This window comes from Leptosomus discolor, chromosome 10 (genome assembly GCF_034619465.1).
Source record: "Leptosomus discolor isolate bLepDis1 chromosome 10, bLepDis1.hap2, whole genome shotgun sequence".
NCBI lineage: Eukaryota > Metazoa > Chordata > Aves > Leptosomiformes > Leptosomidae > Leptosomus > Leptosomus discolor.
Genome location: NC_141400.1, coordinates 2307858 through 2327784, shown reverse-complemented (window position 1 = coordinate 2327784; position 19927 = coordinate 2307858). Strand labels below are relative to the sequence as shown.

General features: G+C 65.4%; 3 protein-coding genes across 3 annotated transcripts; all 3 read right to left on the bottom strand.

Annotated features, from left to right (window-relative positions):
* Positions 1 to 2875: 2875 nt before the first annotated feature.
* Positions 2876 to 6940, bottom strand: SLC23A1 (solute carrier family 23 member 1). The gene is made up of 15 exons (XM_086470931.1): positions 6905 to 6940; positions 6349 to 6420; positions 6061 to 6162; positions 5783 to 5940; positions 5605 to 5693; positions 5451 to 5518; positions 5175 to 5356; positions 4941 to 5061; positions 4672 to 4828; positions 4340 to 4487; positions 4125 to 4230; positions 3918 to 4047; positions 3518 to 3661; positions 3267 to 3362; positions 2876 to 3123 (listed from the first exon to the last, which is right to left on the bottom strand). Exons 1-15 carry the CDS (start codon positions 6938 to 6940, stop codon positions 2876 to 2878), a joined length of 1857 nt encoding a protein of 618 aa, XP_086327057.1.
* A 479-nt stretch (positions 6941 to 7419) lies between these two features.
* On the bottom strand, positions 7420 to 8564 carry MZB1 (marginal zone B and B1 cell specific protein). The gene is made up of 4 exons (XM_086471092.1): positions 8373 to 8564; positions 7936 to 8042; positions 7714 to 7818; positions 7420 to 7597 (listed from the first exon to the last, which is right to left on the bottom strand). The coding sequence occupies exons 1-4, from the start codon at positions 8562 to 8564 to the stop codon at positions 7420 to 7422; spliced, it is 582 nt and encodes a 193-aa protein (XP_086327218.1).
* A 904-nt stretch (positions 8565 to 9468) lies between these two features.
* PROB1 (proline rich basic protein 1) lies at positions 9469 to 13809 on the bottom strand. The gene has a single exon (XM_086471238.1). The coding sequence runs from the start codon at positions 13807 to 13809 to the stop codon at positions 9469 to 9471; it is 4341 nt and encodes a 1446-aa protein (XP_086327364.1).
* Positions 13810 to 19927: the final 6118 nt, after the last annotated feature.

Sequence of the window (19927 nt, the reverse complement as noted above, 5' to 3'; positions counted from 1 at the left end):
AAAACTGTCATGCTCCTTTTTAGCAGCATGAGCTTTAACAGAGATTTCACAGACCTGTACAGAGTCGTAGATCGCAGCTACCGAACTAACACCCCAGCGACGGGAAGGAAGAAATTCCTCGTACTTTGCGGCGTGTCATCGTGTTCGAAACCTTTCCCTCCCCGGCTGGGTTAAAGGCGATGGGAGTTCCATCCCGATTTCTCCCGAGAACCCAGACTCGCACATAGCACTGCCTGTGTAACTCCTAGCGTACAACTTTGATAGCTGGATTTAACAGGAAACCCTAGCATTAGTGATTTGAGTGGTGCTTTTCCCTTGCTTTGTTTAATCATCACTACACGATAGTCTACAGCACAACAACTCTTTTTTTTGTTTGTTTTGGGTTTTTTTTTTTGTTTTTTTTTTTCTTTTAATAAAGCTAGAACAGTTTTGGCTTCTTAAACTTCATATTCGGGTAGGTTAAGCTGCCATACGTGTTCAGTGTGAATAGTGTTTAAGTTGAAAATATTGTAAAAAAATTATATTTTTTCAAAAATATTTAAAAAAATAAAATAATAGTAGAACTGAGGTGGTGGCCGTCTCGTGAACGCGCCTCTCGCGGGGCAACTCGCGGGGCAGTGCGCCCAGGAGGGGGGGTGACAGCGCGGAGGCGGTGCCCGCGGGGCTGTTGGGACGCGGCAGCCCGAAATACTCACCTGGGGTCGGGCTCTGCTCGCTGCTCGCTTTGCTTTCCCTCCCTTGCTTCGCTTCGCTTTCCCTCCCTTGCTTCGCTTCGCTTTCCCTCCCTTGCTTCGCTTCGCTTTCCCTCCCTTGCTTCGCTTCGCTTTCCCTCCCTTGCTTCGCTTCGCTTTCCCTCCCTTGCTTCGCTTCGCTTTCCCTCCCTTGCTTCGCTTCGCTTTCCCTCCCTTGCTTCGCTTCGCTTTCCCTCCCTTCTCACTGCCACAGCTCCCAGCTGAGCTCGCCTGCGGCGGGCAGTCCCCAGGAGCAGCTGATGGTCCTGTATAAACCCCGGGGGCCGCTGGCGTTCGGCACCGAGCTGGGGGCTCCCGGCGCCGTGACCCCTCTGCGGGCGAGCGGGGTGCCGGCCTGACCCGCTCTCGCTTCGCCACCGCCCGCCCTCGCTGTTCATGGCGGGGGGGTTGGGGATTTTTTTGAGCTTCGATGGAGCCACTTCAGAACCGAGGCGGTACCGTGGGCCGGGAGGGCTGGCGCGAGGCCTTCCCGCGGGTGTGACCCTCCTGCTCCGCGGGGAGGGATTCTGCCAGCCTGGCCCAGTCCGTTGTTGCTCTGCAAAATGCTCATCGCGCCTGTCCCGCGCTCCTTACGGGGCGTTGCCTTCCCCCGTCCCAACCCCAGCTCTGCCTTTCCTGGGAGCAGCAGAGCTGTGCTGGCATTTCCCCTGACTTGGAGACGGTTTAGACTCGAGCACCTAAAGCCAGGAGATCGGGAAATAACGACCGTGCCCTGGCTTATTTTTAGCTGGAGTGGGAGTTTCGGCAGAGAGCCCCTGGCAGCAGGTCAGCCGAGGTGCCGTTAGCTCGGGGTGATCAGCACCGAGCGCTGCTGCTGGAGCCACCTTGTTGGGAAACAGCCGCCGTTTGGCTCGGGTTTTTTCCCCTGCTCTGTCCCAGCCAACGCGGAACACCGGGAGGTTTATTGAGGAGGTGAACTTCCCGAGGGTTTCTGCTGGGAGGGAGCTGCCGTCCTCCATCGCAGCCCCGGCCCCGCTGCGTTTTGGGGGGGTGACCGACAGAGCTGACGGCACACCGGCGTTCTGGCTGAGCCGGGCGGCACCTGCGCCGTGCTGGGGCTTTCTCCTTCTCTTGCTCCGGCCCCGGCGAGTGGGCTGGGGGTGGGCAAGAAGCTGGGAGGGGACATGGGTGACCAAAAGGCCATTGTGCGCCGTGTAACGTCGTGCTCAGTGACAAAACGACAGCAGGAGATGGGGGGGGGGGGCTTTTCCACTGCTCAGAGCCTGGCTGGGCACCGCTCTGCTGGTGGGTGGTGGCGAGTATTTGCATTTGCATCACTTGGGGGGTTTTTTGGTGGTTGTTTTTTTTCCCCTCTTCGCGGACTAGACTGTCTTTGGCTCGACCCACAGGTTTTCTCGCTTCTGGTCTTCCTGCTGGGGCTGGGGAGCGAGCGTGCGGCCGTGCCAGCACCCCAGCGCGGACGGGCTGTGTCAGGGCCAGGCAGTGCCGGCTCCGACTTCCAATTTTGGTGCTAAAGCCAAGCCCAGAAATGGGAAGCCCACTGCACACGCAGGAGCTAGGGCTGGACGACATCTAGCGTCTTGGGCAGCCCAGGAGGGAGCGTGGAAAGCTGCTGAAGCAACGCAGGAGGGACGAGGGAGCGGCGCAGGACGCAGCAAAGACACCGGTAGGGCAAGCGGGCTTGGAGGTTTTATTTCGTTGTTTTTAACGTACGATCTTAAAATAGGCATCGTAACGCTGGGCTGGATGCTGTACCCCACACAGAGCCCGCTTCAGCCGCCGGGCAGCCCTGCCGAAGCCGAGGGCACAACCTGAAAATTCATGGCCCCGGGTGGGAGTTCGTGGCTCTGGGGGCTCTGGCTGGCGCTGATGGTGGCTAATGAGCCTCAGCAAGTGGCTAACGAGCCTCAGCAAGTGCCGAACAAGTCTCAACCAGCTAAAGCTTGAGGTGGAGCAATGACATGGGGGGTGGTGGTCCCCAGGCCGGTACCCCGGGACCTCGGGATGTCCCGGAAAGTCAACTTGGAGTTTCCCTAGCCCTGCGTTCGAGAGGAGCACCAGAAGCCTTGGCTTTGGACTGGGCGGGCGCTAACGAACTCCGACAGCACCGGCGGGAGCTCAGCTCGGCTGCTCCGGCGCTGGGGCGCGAGCCCTCCCCTGGCTCAGACCTTCGTGCACACGGAGAGCCCGTCTGCGGCGCCCTGCCCGCCTGCGGCCGCCGCGCCGCCGCCCCTCGCCCGGGCCTTGTACCCCGTGAACACCGGGCAGACCGGCACGTGCCTCAGCCACCGGCTCCTCCTCACCGCGCTCATCCCGAAGGGGAAGTCGTAGCTCCGCAGGCTGGCGCTCGCCGCGCTGTCCGAGTGCGCGCCCGCCTTCCACTGCACCAGCCCCCGCTCCTCCTGCGTCCCTGCGGCAGCCGGCACCAGGGTGCCCAGCGGTCAGCCCCCTCCTCGCCCTGCGATCCCCTCTTGCACCTCGAAATCAAAATGAATCTGCCTCCAACCACCCCACCCCTTCTTCCTCCCTCTGCCTCCGTGTGCTTTCGTTTACCCGGGATGGTGTTGTCCAGGACGAAGGCGATGGTCCCCCCGACGAACATCTCCGTCGTTAGCAGCACCATCAGTATCTGGTCCAGCTCGGGGACACCTGCGAGAGCGTTGGGGACTGAGGTGGGGCGTGCTGCGACAAGCCAGGTTTGCCTAGAGAATCCGTGCTTCCCCAGGGTGGGCAAGCGCCCTCGGGGTCTGCCCTCCTCTCTCCCTAAACACCCAACACTGGGGCTTTTCGTGGCGGGCGGGTACCTGTGTTAATGGCCTTGGGGCGGGAATCGAGGTAGTTGGGCAGCGTCAGCCCAAAAAACATGGCGAAGCCCAGCACGAAGAGGTTGCGGGAGGAATTCATGTCGACGAACTGCAGGTTGGAGAGGCCGACGGCCGTGATCATGCCTGCCAGCAGAGACGGCGGCTGCGTTGCAGGCAGGCAGGGGTGCCCACGCTGCTGCTGCCGGCTGGGAGGCGGGCGCGGGGGGTGGGCTGCCCGCAGAGGCAACGAGGGGTGTTCAAACCCAGCCGCGGTGCGACCCAAAACCTCGAAGCCCGCCCTACGTCCCTTGGGCTCGCCAGCCCCCGAAGCTCCGGGGAAGTGGCCCAGGGCTGATGGCGACAGCACTCGGGGTTTGAGGGGCGGCTGCGGTGAGGTTACCGAATAAGGTGCAGAACATCCCGCCGAGGATGGGGTCGGGCAGGGAGGCGAACAGCGCCGTGAACTTGCCGATGGTCCCCAACACGAGCATGATGCCGGCCCCGTACTGTATCACCCTCCTGCTCCCCACCTGCACGGAGAGACCGGCAGCGGGTGATGGTGCCCATCACTCTTGGCTGAGCCAGGACCCCTCCCCAGCCCCGGTACCTTCGTGATGCCCAGGACACCGATGTTGGGGCTGGAGGAGGTGGAGCCGTTGCCGGTTCCCAGCAGCCCCGCGATGATGCAGGAGATGCCTTCGGTGAAAATGCCCCTGGGGAACGACGAGAACGGGCTGGTCCCCGCCACTGCTCCCCTGCAGCATCCCCAGGATGCCACGGCGCGGGCAGGGTACTGGGCGGGTGGGGGTCCGCTGGCCGTACCTGTTAATGGCGTGCACGGGGGGAGGAGGGGCTCCCGCCAGCCGGGCGCAGGAGTAGTAGTCCCCGATGGACTCGATGATGCCCGCCAGCGTGGCGCTGAACATGCCCAGCACGGCCGCCGAGGTCACCGTGGGCAGACCCCACTGGCCTGCCCGGGGGGGGGGGGGCAGAGCAGGGTGTCAGGGTTAGGGGCACCCCAGCCCCCCACCCCCTGGTGCTCACTGATGCCCTGGTGCTCCCCAGCCCCAGTGGTGCTGCACCAGGTCCCCGCATCCCCCAGGGCAAAGGGGTATCGAGGGGGCCTGCGCACCGTGGGGCTGCCTGGCACTCACAGGGGTAGGGCACCCGAAACCAGGGTGCCACGGACAGGATCTCCCCCCGGGCATCCGTCCTGGCCTTGTAGCCGTACGCCTCGGGCTGGCTGGGGAAGACGCCGGTGCGCGTCAGCACGTAGCAGAGCAGCCACACCACCATGATGGCCAGGATGATCTGCGGGAGCGGAGACCGGGGATGCGCTCGTATCGCTTGCAAATCCAGGCACGGAAAAAGAGGGGATTTTTTGGGACACCCCAGGACCCGACAGCTCTCGGCCAGTCCCTACCGGGAACATCTTGAAGATCTGGACGCGGATCAGGACGAAGCCGCTGCCCCATCGGTAGCCGGGCAGGCAGATGGTGACATGCCGCAGGTACTGGGCAAACAGGATGACCAGGAAGATGGTCCTGGGGGGAGAGAGAGAGAGAGACATGAGGTCACTTGTGCCCCTGGTGTGCCCTTGGCTCCACGGGGCACACCCCTGCCCCCTTGTGCCCCCAGCCCCGTCCCTGTGCCATACAGTGCGGCGATGCCCCAGTGGGAGCCGGCCCGCTCGCTGGCCGCCTGGAAGACGGAGAGCCCGATGAGGGAGACAGTGGGGGTGACGGTCAGCGGCCCGATGTAGCTGAGCAGCGCCCCAGGGAGCCCCAGCAGCCCGATGGCCACCTCCACCAGGCTGGACACCACGATGGCCCCCTGGATCTGCAGCACATGGAGTGTGTGTGGGGGGGGGAGGAGGGCGTCAGTGGTCCGCGCGGGGATTTTGGGATCCCCCAAGGGTGGTGGCGGGGTGTACCTCTCGCATGCGGGGCTGCCAGATGTGGGAGGTGTTGAGCGGCAGCGTCCAGTTGCCGTAGATCTGCTCTGGGGATGAAAAGGAGTGAGGTGGTCCCTGGGGGGGGGCGGGGGGGGGGGGGGGAGCAGCTGGACATCCCCCCCTCTGCCCTCACCTTCAGGCGGGCATCGCCACTTCTCCAGGGCCAGGATGGACTTGGCAGGGATGAGGAAGGCCAGCGCGCTCGCCTGGAAGAGGGGCAGCCTGGGGGGGGGGACGGGGACGAGAGGGGACGCCTGCGCCCGCGGCCTGGGGATGGGCAGGGGGTGATCCCCGCCGGGGCGCGGCTCTACCTGATGCCCACGGTGGTCTGGATGAGGGTGGTGATGCCGACGCAGGTGAAGATGGTGCCGATGAGGTAGCTGACGGTGAGCTGGTCCTTGCCCACGCACAGGCTCTCGGCCAGCAGGAAGGGGACGGCGATGGTGCCGCTGAAGCAGGTCAGGTAGTGCTGGGGGGGGGGCAAGGGGGCTCAGCAGGGCTGGGGTTCAGTGGGGTGCCCCACACCCTGGGGAGCAGGGGCTCAGGCTTTGCCAGTGAGGGGGGGGGTACCCCCCCTTTCAGGCCGTACCTGAAAGCCGAGCAGGATGCAGAGGTACCAGGGGGGCACGTCCTCAATCTTGTAGAGCATGTCCACCTCCGGCCGGGGGGGCCCGCTGCCCACCCCGGGGTCCTGGCGTGTGGGGGCACAGCTCAGCCCCAGCTCGCCCTGGGGGCTGGGGATGTGGGGGGGGGGCCATCCCGCACTGTCCCCACGGGATGAGGTGGGGTCCCGGCTGGATGGTCTCCATCCGATGGTGCGTTACAGAAGGATTTCGGGTGGGCGCCGTGCTGCCTGCGGGGGTGTCCCCGTACTCACCCTGCCCGCTGCAGGCAGCTCCTTCCCAGGGGGATGCGGGGGGCCGGTGGGGGCGAGCGCCATGGTCCCGTTCTGGCAGCGAGGGCGAGGCAGGACCCGGGTCAGTGTTGTCCCGGGTGTCCCATGGGAACAGGGCTGGGCTCTGCCCCGGGGACGTGAGGGCCACGGCTCGGCACGCGTGGCTGGTCAGCACCACCCGGCGCCAGCTCTGACCCCCGAGAGGGGTCCGGGCTCCAAAACCCACCGGTCCCTACATGACGGCTTGTCCCCAGGGGAGGGTGGAGGGGGGGTCCCCACTGGCCCTGGGGTGCCTGGAAGGATAGCACAGCCAGTCCCAGCCATGGCATCCCAGCACGTCCCCTTGGTCCCAGGCTCCACCTACAGTCACCGAGCTCGCCCCATCCTTTCCCAGCTCCAGCTGGGCACCACGGCCCTGAGCTGGCCATCCCTGGGGTCAGTAACCCCCCCATCACCCACCGCCCTCCCCACTGCCCCGGGATACGGCCAAGGAGGGGACAGGGACGGGGATGGGGCCAGGGACGGAGGCTGCGTTCACCTGGGGCTGAGCCAGGTCTCCCGAGCGGTCCGCCATCCTCCGGCGATGCGGCCCCAGCAGCGATGTCACCGCCCGGGGGGGGGTTTTATGGCCGTGGGAAGGACTTTAGCCACCACCCGGGCCGTGGCGCGGGATGGCAGGCTGGAAGGCGGCCATTGGCTGCCGGTTGTGAAACCAGGGAGCGCTGCTGCGGGGACGGATCAGCTATTAACTCCTTTAATTAGGGCTGGCACCCGGGGCCGGGGCACTCCCGCCACCAGCACCACGTTGGTAAAATATTAGAGCCGGTGGGTTACAGAGTAATGCCCGGCTCGCGGGGGGGTCTGGCCACGCAGGACACCGGCCGCTGCCAGCATCCCCCCCCGGCACGGCTGGGCTGGGCGTCGAGGGACGCTGGCGACGCCGGTGATGGGCGACGCCGGGAAGGTGCCCACCTCCCGGCACGTGTCGGCTCTCTCTGGGGACGAAGTCGGCTCCGAAGGTCACCGGGGCATTAAGCATTAACCGCGCCCAGGCTACAGCTCGTTCTGCAGCACCTTGGGGGGCGCCGGCCCCCCGGCCTTGCCGCCGGCGCAGGCCCCCTTCTCCCCGTGGCACAGCAGCTCCCGCAGGGCCGCCGGGCCCCGCCGGTGCGCCCCGTAGATCTGCGCCTCGCCTCGCTCGCCCACGTAGCTGTGGCACATCTTGGACAGCCTGCAAGGAGCCGGGTGCGGGTCACGCTGCATCCCCCTGCCACGGTGGAGAGGGGACGGTGCCCAGCGGACCCCCTGAGGTGCCAACACCCCCCCCCCCCCCCCCCCCGAACTTACCTGCCCGGCCAGGGTCCCCCTGTCACCATCACGCTCATGGGCTCCTGTCTCAGCAGCCCCGGCCCCGCCAGCCGCTTCTCCCCGTCCAGCTCCTGCACCCCGTAGCTGCGGGAAGAGGCAGGCGTTGGTGAAACCTCGGTCCCTGGGAACGCCCCTGCCCCTGTGGGTCACCCCTGTCCCCAGGGATGCCCCGCTCACACCCCCCCCCCCCGCCCCGCTCACCTCTCCCAGCCCTGTGAGCAGCTCCTCTCCAGCACCTCCACGTAGTCAGACTCGCTCAGCGCCTTCCTGCCCACTTTCGCCTCCGCCCTCCGCAGCTGCTCCTCAATCTGGGGTGAAAAAGGGCAGAAACCGGCCAGTGAGGGCGGCAGCCTCCCTGTGACCCTGCTCCCGAGTGGGATCGGGGTCCGCACCCCCCCCCCCCTTCCTTGTGGCTCCGGCAGCTGCAGCACTTTTGCACGGGGTGTTGGATCCGTGAGTAGCTGCGAGGGAGCTCGTTGGCCCCAAAGGGCTTTTTAGGGTGCCGGCGGGGGGGGGGGGGGGGCAGCCATCACCAGGGTGCCCCAAGGGAGCCAGCAGCATCTCCCCAGGCAGGAGCACCCCTGCGAGGGCTCTCACTCCCCGTTTCGGGGTGCCGTCCCCCCCCCCCCGATGCCCACCTGGAAGGCGATGGCGTGGCAGGCGTCGCAGCGCAGGGATTCAGGCATGTGGGGCGAGAGCCGCTCCTCGGGGCTGAGCTGGGGCGCAGGGATGGAGTGGGACGGGGCGGCTGGGGGGTCCCCGCACATCTCCTGGGCCCCCGTCCCTGCCAGCAGGCCCAGGGCCAGCCACGCCGCCAGTGCCGGCCACATCCTGCCACGAAGCCAAAAGTGCCGGGGCGGAGGAACGGGGCGGCTATAAACCCCCACCGGGGGGCTGGCGAGCGGGCGCTGATGCACCTGCATCCGGCTGACGTGGCCCCGTCCATCCCCGGGGTGTCGGGGCGGCGCAGGGAGGGTGTGTGTGCTTGAGGTGTCCCCAGTGGAGCGCCCCTCTCCGGGAATTTTTTGGTGTAATTCAGTCCTGTAGAGCGCCTGACCCCTCCTCCTCATCGCAAACCCTCCCCAGGATGGCGGGGACCCTCCTGGGCTGGGGCTGGGGTTGGGGGCTCAGGGTTGGGGTTCTGGGGTTCAGGGCTGAGGTTTGGAGGTTCAGGGCTCGCTGATGACTGGGATTCATCCCGTCGACACCCCAGGACAGACGGACAGACTGCAGGGGCTGAGCGCCTCAGCTCCCCCAAAGGGGCTGCAGGAGCCCCTCCCGCCCCTCCCCCCCCCCGCCCCCCCCCCCCTACAGACTGCACAAACACCGGGTGAATATGCAGGTTTTAATGCTATCTCAGCATTTTTATTACTGTTTTAGGGAGTCCATGCCGCAGCCATGGCTGCAGGGGGCTGGCCGTGGCCAGGCCATCGCCCTCCTGTGCCAGCCAGCCCGGGTCACCCTCGGGACGGCACCTTTGCTGGTCGGGGCCCCCAACTTCAGGCACCTCTGGGGCTGCGAAGTGCTCACACTGGAAAACACCCTTTATGTCCCCATTCCCATGAGGAGCCGGTGAGGCCCAGCCGGTGCCCCTCACCCCTCGGTGCTCCGCCAGCTCAGCCGTGGGCAGGGGGGGGGGGTCTCTCTTGTGCCAGGGGCGATGCTGACTTTGGGGTTAAAGCCTGGCCATTCAGGAAGGGACATCCCACACGGTGAGTCCCTGGTCGAGGACTGTCACATCTGGAGCAGGGGTCCCTTTTCGGGCCCCGCAGGGCTGGCGCGGGCAGGGGGCTGGCCGGGGCCGGGGCCGGGGCTGGCCCGCATCCCCGTGGGGATGTAGTACAGGCTCTCCAGGTACCCGCAGTCGGGAGCTCCAGCAGCGGGTGGTCCCTCGCCCTTGGGAGCAGAGCTGAAGGTCCCAGAGAAGCTGGGGTTTTCGGCAGCAGGCAGGTCAGGGTGTGCTGGAGAGGGGGCAGAGGGTGGAGGGGGTGCCGGCAGCCCTGGGAAGCCACCATAGGGCATGTAAGGTGGGCCATAGACCCCCGGGGCCATGACCAGGGGGTTGAAAGGAGCCTGGTAGAGCCCAGCGTGCGACGCCACCGGTGGGATGAGCACCTCCAGGTACTGCCCGCTCTCGGGGTCATAGAGGGTTTTCAGCTGCGGTTGCCGCGGTGGCTCCATGTAGTAGCATTTCCCACTGTCAGGATCAACGAGAATCCTCCGGTGTGCGGGCAGGTGGGGGGCAAAGGGCTTGGTGGGGCTTGGCGTGCTCTTACTGCTCGGCGAGGCGCCGTCGGTCCTCCTTAGGAAATGGGGAGCGTCCTCGAGGCGAGGCTGGGGCTGGGCGGGGGGCAGCGGCACCGGGCGCTCTGCAGCAGCCAGGCCCTTGGGGGGGAGAGGCAGGGGGGGCTCGGGGCCAGGTTTGCTCCAGGGTGTTTCCCCACTGGGCAGGGGATACACACCGGTCCCCAGTGGAGCAACGGCTGGGTTGGGGACCAAAGGGGATCCAAAGGATGAGCTGGCTGGGTTGGGGACCAAGGGGATCCCAACTGATGAGTTGTCCGGATTAGGGACTGAGGGGGTCCCAAAGGATGTGCTGGATGCATTGGGGACCAAGGGGGTCCCAAAGGATACACTGGATGGATTGGGGACCAAGGGGATCCCAACTGATGAGTTGGCCAGATTAGGGACCGATGGGGTCCCAAACGATATGCTGGATGCATTGGGGACCAAGGGGGTCCCAAAGGATACACTGGATGGATTAGGGACCAGGGGGGTCCCAAAGGATGCACTGGCTGGGTAGGGGATCAAGGGGGTCCCAAAAGACTTGTTGGTGGGATTGGAGAACAAGGGGGTCCCAAATGATGTGCTGGCCAGGCTGGAGGCTGATGGGTAGCCAAAGGATGAGTTGGTCATGTTGGGAACCGAGGGGGTCCCAAAGGATACACTGGCTGGGCTGGGGACCAAAGGGGTCCTGATGGATGAGCTGGCTGGGTTGGTGACCAAGGGGGTCCCGAAGGATGCGCTGGCTGGGTTGGGGACCAAGGGGGTCCCGAAGGATGCACTGGTCGGGCTGGGGACCAAGGGGGACCTGATGGATGAGCTGGCTGGGTTGGGGACCAAGGGGGTCCCGAAGGATGCGCTGGCTGGGTTGGGGACCAAGGGTGTCCCAAAGGACACACTGACGGGGTTGGGGACCGAGGGCAGCTTTGGCATCGGAGAGGATTTGGGGGCTTTCACAGGGATTGCTAAGTAGTTGGAGTTCTCAGCCGGGGCAGCGGGAAGGAACGGCTCGGTGGCTGCCGGCCACTTCGGTAAACGCTCCCAAGTCTCCCTCTGCTCCAGCAGCTGGCCAGAGGGACCTTCACCACCCTCCCCAGCTTGAAACGGGGTAGCGGGGCCGGTGCTGCCAGCAGAGCTGCTGCTCCCCGCCGACACCAGCCGGCTGCCTGGCTGCTTCTGCCTCCGCTCGCTCGCGGGCGGCTCTGGCACGGTTCTTGCTGCCGGTTTCACAGGCTGCGGGCTGGCGCTGCCGCCGGATGGGGGTCTGGCTTGGGAGTCCCCGCTGTCACTGCCACCATGCTGCTGCACCGTTGACTCGGGCCCCTTGGCGGCATGGAGCCCTCCGGTGCCGCCGTGGCCGCGTCCCTCCTTTCCCTCCGTGGGACTCGGCCGCGGCGGCGGGAGCAGGACGGTCTTCTCTGTCCGCAGCACCGCGCTGCTCTGAGCCTGGGAGCCCTCCCCGGCTGCCGGTGCCGGGGACCGCCGTCCCACCAGGACGTGGAGGTGGGTCTCCACGTGTGGCACCCCCTCGGCCGCTGGCGCCCGCGGCGGCACCCTGAGCTCGCTCCGCTCCCGGTGCGGGGGGGATGCCGGTGGCTCCTCTGCGGTGGCTGCCCCCCTCCGCGTGGCCTGGACCCTTGTGATGTGGACGGGGGAGCCCTGGGTGGGTGAGGGCCGGCTGCCGGCGAGCTTCGCGGGGCCCTCGGCACAGGCCGGGGTTGGCTCTTGGCCGGCAGCTGCCGGCACCTCCTCATCGCCCGGCTCCGCCGCGGGCTCCCGGCGGCGGACTGAGGTGCAGTGGATGACAAGCGGGGCGGCTGGGGCCAGCTCCCCGCCGCTTGCCGGTGCCGCGGTGGCACGGGATGCGCCGGCAGTCCCGAAGCAGAGGCTGTAGCTGCTCTTCACCAGCTTCCGCACGTCCCGGGGCTGCGGGACGCGTCCCTTCCCCTTCTCTTCTGGCTTGGGGGGGGCAGCCGGTGGGGACCCCCGGGCCGGGGTGCTGGAGCCGGGAGGATGGCGGGGCACTGCTGGTGGCTTCTCTTCTTGCTGGGTCCGCGGCACCAGCCTCACCTCCTGCGCTCGGGAGGTGAAGAGGCGGCGTGGTGGCGCGGCGGGGAGCGCCACGCCGTCGGCCTCCGAGGGGAGGGTTTGGGGGTGGCTGGGGCGGATGGCTCGCTGCTTCAAGCTGGGCCACGGCTTCGGCGCTCTCTCAAATCTGGGGGCAACGTCCAGCGCCTTCCCCACCCCAGGGTGGGCTTCGAACAAGGCACGAGCACGCCGGTAGCTGGTCCTCTCTGACGCCGGCTCCTCGGCAGCACCGGGCAGCTGGTGGCCTTCCAGCACCTCCTGATACTTCATCCTCTCGTTGAGTTCGTTGAAGGTCTTCTTCAGCTTGCAGACGCTCTCCCTCGTCGCCTCGCTCAGGACCACCCCCTTGGCAGGATGGGTGGTGCTGTCGTCCCCCACGGCCACCATGCCCACCGCAGCCGCCGGCACCCCGCTGCCCCGCAGGTCCTCAGCTGAGAAGCTGCAGTCCGAGCGGGAGAGTGAGCTGGATTTGCCCTCCAGGCCGTCCCCCAGCAGGTCGGTGCCAGCAGAAGACGGCCCTGAGGAGGTCGAGCTGCCCCACAGCCCCTTCTGCTCCATCTTGATCCTCTGCTCGTACTGCATTTTCTTGGCGAGGACGTTTTTCACCAGGGAAGAGGCTGCTCTGGTTTTGCTGGCATCGGCGTCCAGGGAAGCCGTCTTCATGAACTGCTTGTAGTTGAGCCTGAAGTCCTCTCCGACGGCCCTGCCCTTGCTGAGGGGCTCCTTCCTGGTGGGGGGCAGGGGTTGGGGGGCCGGGCTGTCCCCCCAGGGGCCGAAACCCGTCTCCTTCCTCTCCTTCCTCTTCAGCAGGATCTGGCGCTTGGGGACAGTCCTTTTCTTGCAGTGGCCCTTCCTGGCCTCCCCGTTCTCCAGCTCCACGTCCACGCACTCGAACTGTTCCTTCCCCAGCAAGCCCAGCAGCTCCCCATCCACGCCGGCGGGCAAGGGCCAGCCCACCCTGCCGTGGAGGGCTGCCACCGTGCCCCGAGGCTCACTGCTGGCCCCCGGCCACCGCCGCGGCCGCCCGCCATCCTCCGACAGCGAGTTGGAGAGGCTGGAGGAGGTGTGGGAGCTGCACATGTCGAGGCGGGCGCCGGGGGGACCTGAGAGGCTGTGGAAAGCCCTGGCCGTCAGGGCCCGCACCTCGCCATCCGCCTCGTCCGAATCGCTGGGCGCCCCGCCGAGCATCCCCCCGGGCTGCCGGGGCAGAGCCAGCTCCCCGCCGGTGGTGGTGGCACTGGTGGCAGGCAGCCGGTCCCTGCCGAGGGGACCCATCCTGCCCCCCTGCCCCGGCACTGGGCTATTCTTAGCCGCGACGGACAGCTGAGCCTGCTGCGGGCGGGCGAGGGGGCCGGGCCGCGGGGGGACGCTGGGGGCCCCCGCTGGAGCCCAGCACCCCGGGGCAGCCCCCTCGGCACGGCTGCCCCGCTGCCCCGCGTCCCGGGGGGGCGTCCCCTCCTCATCCAGAAACTCCAGGCAGTCCTTGAAGGTCTCCGTCCCCTCCGAGCACAGGGCAGAGTGGTAGGAGGAGACGGAGGAGCCCGACATGCTCTTGGTGAGGTCGTCGCGGGGGAGGCTGGGGAGGTGGCCCTCCTCCTCCGACGTGGACCGCCGGCCTTCGCCACCGCTGCGGGGACCCTCGCTGTCGGTGCCGGGCAGCTCGGCACGGGAGAGCAGGACGGGGTCCCTCTTCCCGCGGGGCATGACGGTAGGGACGACGCCGGAGGGTGCCAGCCGGTGTCGGGGGACCCTCCTCAGCGCCGGGGACCCTCCGCCGAGGACGCCGGCTCAACCTTCTGGCTCCCTCGCCGTCACGGCGGCTGGACCCAGCGGCGGGACGGAGCAGCCCCTTGATCACATGGACGTCAGCGAGCGCCAGCCTGGGGGAGGTGATGCCAAGCGCATTGCGAGGATGCCACCGCCACCCCCGGCCTTAGGGGTCTGCTGGGGGGGGGGGGGGGGGGGGCGGCCAGCGCTGCCCCCTGCCCCCTCACCCCACACCACTGCTCCCCAAACCCGCAGGTGAGGCGCCAGGGCATCCCCGCGCACCACAGGGCAGCGGGCTGGGCTGCCCCGGGGCTGGGGACCCGCAGACCCCTCTGGGGAGGGCCCGTCCCTGGTGCAGAGGGCACGGCCGAGCCCCGGGCTGCCGCTCCATCCCTACCGTGGCGCCTTTCCTGGCACCTCCGCCCACCTCGCTGCAGGGACGGCGTGTCGCCATCCTGGGGGGGGGGGGGGGCTCCCCCCCAAATCACCCTGCCCCAAGCAGCAGCGCCTCCAAAACTAACTGCAAGCGGCCAGGAGCAAACTCAAGGCTTGAAATCAAACAGGGCACCGAGCACCTCCAGGACTCACACGAGCCGAACGATGGATGGCTACTATTGCCTTTTTCGGGGGGGGGGGGGGGACACGACACCCCCAAAGCAAGCAGTCGTGGTGCCCGGCACGGCACGAGGGTCTCCGCAGCTCGCCGGCCCTGACCGCTGCCAGCGGAGCTCCGTCCAGCTTTCAGGGGGTTTTCGCAGCGAAGCGGCAGCAGCAGGTGCTCCCCGGCGCTGCCAGCCCCGCAGCAACCCGATGCCCAAGTCATCTGGGTTCACGCAGGGACTAAATTTAAACCTTGGCAAGGGGCAGGAGGAGAGGAAAGCTTCCCTGGTGCTTAACCCTTCGCTGCTGAGCAGGGCCGCGCTTGCAGGCGGCACTGGCGCCCGCGGGGAGCGGAGGAGACCCGCCGCGGGCAGCACGCGCTGGCGCGGCGGCCTCGTGCGCGCGGGGGATTTCAAAGCCCCGAAGCCCCACGGCCCGGCTTCGCAGGGAGCCGGTGGGACGCGGTTGCCAGCGGTGGAGGTCCCAGGATGGCACGCTGCACCCCAAAACCTCGGGCCGCTGCTTGGGTGCTGCAGCCACCCTACGGTCTCCATGCGAGGGGGGGTCCAGGTCTCAGCCTGGGGCTGGTCCGGAGCACCCCGGAGCCCGGCTGGTGGCACGGGGCAGCCCGGCGGGCGCCTGCGGAGTCACTGCTGGCTCCAGGCCCGGCACAGCGCAGCCGGGAGCACCGCAGGGACGTGGCTGCAGCCCCCACCTGCTGCTGGATCTGCAGTGCCAGGGTGGGGGGGGATGCACAGAGCCACGACGGGGTGGGATGCAGTTCCCCTCGGGCCGAGCTGACCCCTCAGTCCCCTGCCAGTCCAGATCCCAGAGGGAAATGCGCTCTTTCCTTCCCTCTCCTCCGCCAAGGGTTGTGCCCAGCGTCCCAGGGCCACTGGTAGGTGGGGGGAAAGGGAGGTTGGTCCAGCCCCGGGGTCACCCGTGTCCTGCTGAGCCTCCCCGGGACGCCCTGCCGATGCCTTCGGTGCAGCCGGGGCACCACTGCTGGGGGCGAGGAGGAAGGGCAGGGAAGGCAGAAGGGGAACGTGGGCTGCGGGAGCTGGTGAAGCTCCAGAGAAGGGAAAATAATCAACCTAGTGGGAGGGAGGATCACTGCGGCTCTCCCTGGGCACCAAGGGAAAGGTCCTTGTGCTACTGCCCCAGGTCCTGCTGTCCCGGCAGCGGGTGCGAGGCAGGTTTAGGGCAACGATTCACAGAGCCACCTTCCACCTTCCCAGCACAATTCTTGCTGCTGCATCTTTCACTCTGACAGCCGGGTCCTGCCGAAACCGAAGCGGTCTGGGCGTCAACAGCCTCGACGAGGGGCATGGCAATGCCGGAGGCTGGGAAGCACCACCGCACGCCCCGGCGCTGATCCGCTCCCCCGGCACCGGCTCTCAGTGCTGCGGGAGACGGAACAGCCCCACACGCTCCCTACTCCGTGGGGCCGGCTCTATGGGAAAGCACGGCCGGGTTGCAGCAAGGACTGCCGGCTTGGCTGGATTCTTCCACCACCCCCAGGGCTGCCACAACCAACCCGTCCGGGTGTGTTGGTGAAGCACAGAGGGAACCGGCTGGGCGTTCCTGCCTCACCGCCCCCGCTGCAGCCCGAGGCCACCAGCAACCCGTTGGGCAAGAGCCGCGCTCCAGCGCCTGCATCTCCTCCTCCTGGTCCTTGGGTGCATCCCCTCACTCCCTGGTGTGGCTCGTGACTTCTGAACGGGAACGAGAGAGCAGGGCACGGCGGAGATCCCCAGGATCCTCCTACCAACCGCAATACAACCCTTTTAGGTTAAGTCATTTTCCAGCACCCGGAGCAGCTCGGGGGGTGTGTGGGAGCAGCCCGCTAGGCACAAACACGTTACAGAACAACCAATGGGTGGACCCAGGCTGAGCCAGACTTGCTAATTAAATACTGATTTAATTTTATGTTTAAGCCAGCATGGTACTGCCTGTACGCTTACCATCGCATTTGCTTATTACCTTTTTTTGTGCCAGCTCTGTGTGTGCTCACCTCCCCAGGCTGGCAAGCTTGAAGGACAGCCAACGAGGGGCAAGACGAAGGCTGCCAGCAGCTGCTGAAAGCAGGACGTGCCTCTCCCACGCTGGAGCTCCTTTTCGCAACTCCAGAGGAGCAGGAAACACTGGCCCAGCTTGGCAGAGGCTTTCGAAGCTGCCTCTGGGGTTCGGAAAGGAACCAGGCATCCAAACACACACCCGCAGCTCTAACCAGTCTCAAGCACTTCGGGTTGGACGCATGAGCCCAGGGCAGATACGAACAGCCCGGCTGGCCCAAGCCTGCAAACCGATCCACCTCTGGGGCTGTGCAAGGGCTCTCCTCCCCGCCCCACGGCCGTGCCACCGGGGCGATGCCCGAGCCGGTGCCCGGGGCTGCCCGTCGGAAGCCACCGAGAAGCTCCGAGCTGCCGAGACAACGGCATGAAGCGCCAGAGCTCAGGGCGCGGGCCCGGGGGCCTCCTGCCGGCCACGGCCGCGCTACTTCGCGGCCATGACACGCAGGGCCCGGCCCGGCCCGGCCCGGCCCTGCTCCGGGCGGGCACCCCCTCGAGGCGCCGCCCGCGGAGCAGCAGCCCCTCCTCAGGCAGGGAGGGGAGACAGTGCCCCCCCCCCACACCGCACCGACCCCGATCCCGGCCCCGGCGGTGGCTGGGGGGCCGCCTACGGCTCCCTCGGTGCCGCGGCCGGCGGCGGCCCGAGGCCTCAGCGCCCGCCGCCATCTCCCGCACCCCCGCGGCAAATGGCGGCCGCCGGGCCTACCCCCCCACACACACCCCGCCGCCGCCGGCTTAAAGGGGCCGAGGCTCCGCAGGCCGGGGAAGGGCCGGGCCCGGCCTCCGCCGAGACCCCGCGGAACAGCCGCGGCTCTCCCGGGCTCCTGGGGCGGGCTGTCGCCGCGGGGATGGCGGTCAGCCCCTTGCCCGCCCCCGCCGGTGCTGCCGCGCCGCCATTTCGCGGGGAGCGACCTCCCGGAGGGCACGGCTCGCTCTTGTTTCAGGCAGGCTTTGTACCAACGGGCCAGACAGGCACAGGAACGTCAAGTCTTTCATTTAAAAAAAAAAAAACAAAAAAAAACAAACCCCAAACCCCACCCCATCTATGCAACCCCCTTTGCAAGCCCCTGGCAGGCCCCGAGGAGCGGGAGCACCCCGGGGCGGCCAGCAGCGCTGGCTGCTGCTCCAGGCGAAGCAGGCCGCCGGAGAACAGCGCTTTCCCCCTTCAGAGACCCAAGAAATAATCAGAGAAGTCAGCCGCAGTTTGGCAAGGGACCTTTCGTTAACGGCAGCGAGGCATTTCAACAGCCAGGGGCGCGAGATTAAGATTTTCCCTTCTTTCCTTACTGAGCAGGATGCCAGCGCTTTACAAAAAGCTCCCGTGTTGATCACTGACGACATTTTAGAGCCAAACGCCCTTTATTCACAGCGTACAACACCAGCACGCAAACAGCCACCCGTAACACCCTTGACTGTGATTACAAACAAAGAACATCTTATTGCTTTTTGAAATATTTTTACCTTCCAGCCTCATCTTCCGCTCCATCCTGGCCTTTTCCCTACTTGCAGAGGGCTCTTAAAATTATTGTGCTTCTCACCGGAGGTCTCCCACCTCCATAAAGCACTTTGAGATCTTTGGATGAAAGGTGCAATCTATTTTGAGTGCAAAATACTACATATGAATTCAACCTCCGTACAGGATATCACGGGTCCAGTAAAGCCGTCCTGTTTGGTCTCCCCCTATGTATCACTTTATAGCCACGGGGGTCAAACAGGAATGACAGGGAAGGTACCAAACCTGGAACAAAGTCCAACCACTTGAACGTATTTCAAATATATTCTACAAACTATTTTATAAAAAGCAACACGGAAAGAATTTTGCTTGTTGTACACGCTCCTACCATGTGCTCAAAACTGGGAAGTACCAGAATTAAGGCTGCCTGCCCTGCTGCCAGCCGCATTATCAGTCTGGAATAATCACACGCTTTTGCCCATACAGACTCTCACGCTAAAGACGTTCCACAACAACGCCCTCTAAATGCCTTTTTTACTGGCACTCTTCCCATCCCGAGTGGCGGACAAACTCTGGTACCTTCCCCAGGCACTCCTACGAAGTTTCCCAACGGGGAACAAACGCTAACATGAAAATGCAATCTGAAGGAGTCACTAGGTCGTCGTTTCAATTTTTTTAACACACCATCACTTCCTAGCAGCAATACTGCTTTTAGTTGCAACGGCCTCATCGTCTACGGGATGCTATGTCTCCTCTGCAGACGCACCGAGTCTCCAAACCCAGGACAAACACCCCTCCTCTGGTGCAGACCACCAGGAAAGCTGCTTTCCTGCAGCTCCCAGCTCTGCTTGGTGCCCAACCTCCCACCGCTGTAACGGAGGGGACAGGGACACCAAGAGGACACGTTCTGGGCCCAGGCCCTGCTCTCAGTACCAGCACCGCACCCCCGGGACACCCTCAGCGCACGGGCAGGGCTACAACCGCCCCGTAACGCCCCGGCACGTGGAGACTCCAAGTCTGAGCTTCAGAGGCAATTTTAATTCTGGCATTTCTCAAACGTTTGAGCCCTCTGCTTCCCAGGTTTAAGTCAAGGCCATCTATGGCATCTGGTGCTCCTCGTAGCGAGTTTTAGGACTGGGGGCAACAACAGAGACTAGTTCAGTTTTAATAAACAGGTAGATCCCCGTCAGCGGGGCGAGCACGGCCTCTGCTGCGGCTGTGCCGAGTCCCCCAGCAGGGAGGGCGGGCAGAATCCGGCATCTCTGCTGCCTGTTCCGCTCGGAGATGTCCCTCCTCAGGAGACAGCTCACTCCACGGGGTGGTACACACCCGCGGCACCCACCAGAGGGACTGCCTCAGGAGGTTAACGATGCTCAACCGGGGTGACACTGCTCTCTGCTGCTGCTGAGCACAAGCCATCCTCAACCGGCCTTTAAGGGCCTGGTTCTGTAAAGGAGGATCAAGAGAAAACAGGACACTACTACACGGATCTTTTTCTTTGCGATACTAGTCTCTACAGCGGAACATTCATAACTGCTCAACAGAGTAAAAATATGCTACATCAAAACTGTACCAGATAAAGCAGGACCCCTGTAACAGCCGGAGAAGAGTTTGCAGATAAAAATCAGAATTAAAACAGCCAGCTTAAAAATGTGCCACTGAAAACATGAGAAACACAGTTGGCAGACATTGGAACTGGTGCAATTCATCTTCTTGTTTGATGTTGCTGTTGGCATCTCAGCGTGCTGTCCCCCCCCCCCCCCCCGGAACAGAACGGACACGGCCCTCCAGTCCGACCAGCACGGGGTTACGTCCCTTTGGCAGCAGGGAGAGCAGGGAGCCTGCTCAGGTGCTCCCCTGAAGCAGGTCCTTGACTCTTCGGCATTGAGCACTGCACTCCAGCAGGAAACAGGCCGCCTTCCATCTCCAT

Excerpts from the sequence above, each read along its gene's own strand:
- SLC23A1 (XM_086470931.1), bottom strand. The coding sequence starts at position 6,940 with ATGGCGGACCGCTCGGGAGACCTGGCTCAGCCCCAG. Across the intron at positions 5,519-5,604 it reads GTGGCGATGCCCGCCTGAAG|AGCAGATCTACGGCAACTGG; the intron begins GTGAGGGCAGAG and ends TTTCATCCCCAG. Across the intron at positions 4,231-4,339 it reads CCCGTGCACGCCATTAACAG|GGGCATTTTCACCGAAGGCA; the intron begins GTACGGCCAGCG and ends GTCGTTCCCCAG.
- MZB1 (XM_086471092.1), bottom strand. The coding sequence starts at position 8,564 with ATGTGGCCGGCACTGGCGGCGTGGCTGGCCCTGGGCCTGCTGGCAGGG. Across the intron at positions 8,043-8,372 it reads GCCACGCCATCGCCTTCCAG|ATTGAGGAGCAGCTGCGGAG; the intron begins GTGGGCATCGGG and ends TTTTCACCCCAG. Across the intron at positions 7,819-7,935 it reads TGCTCACAGGGCTGGGAGAG|CTACGGGGTGCAGGAGCTGG; the intron begins GTGAGCGGGGCG and ends CTCTTCCCGCAG.
- PROB1 (XM_086471238.1), bottom strand. The coding sequence starts at position 13,809 with ATGCCCCGCGGGAAGAGGGACCCCGTCCTGCTCTCCCGTGCCGAGCTG.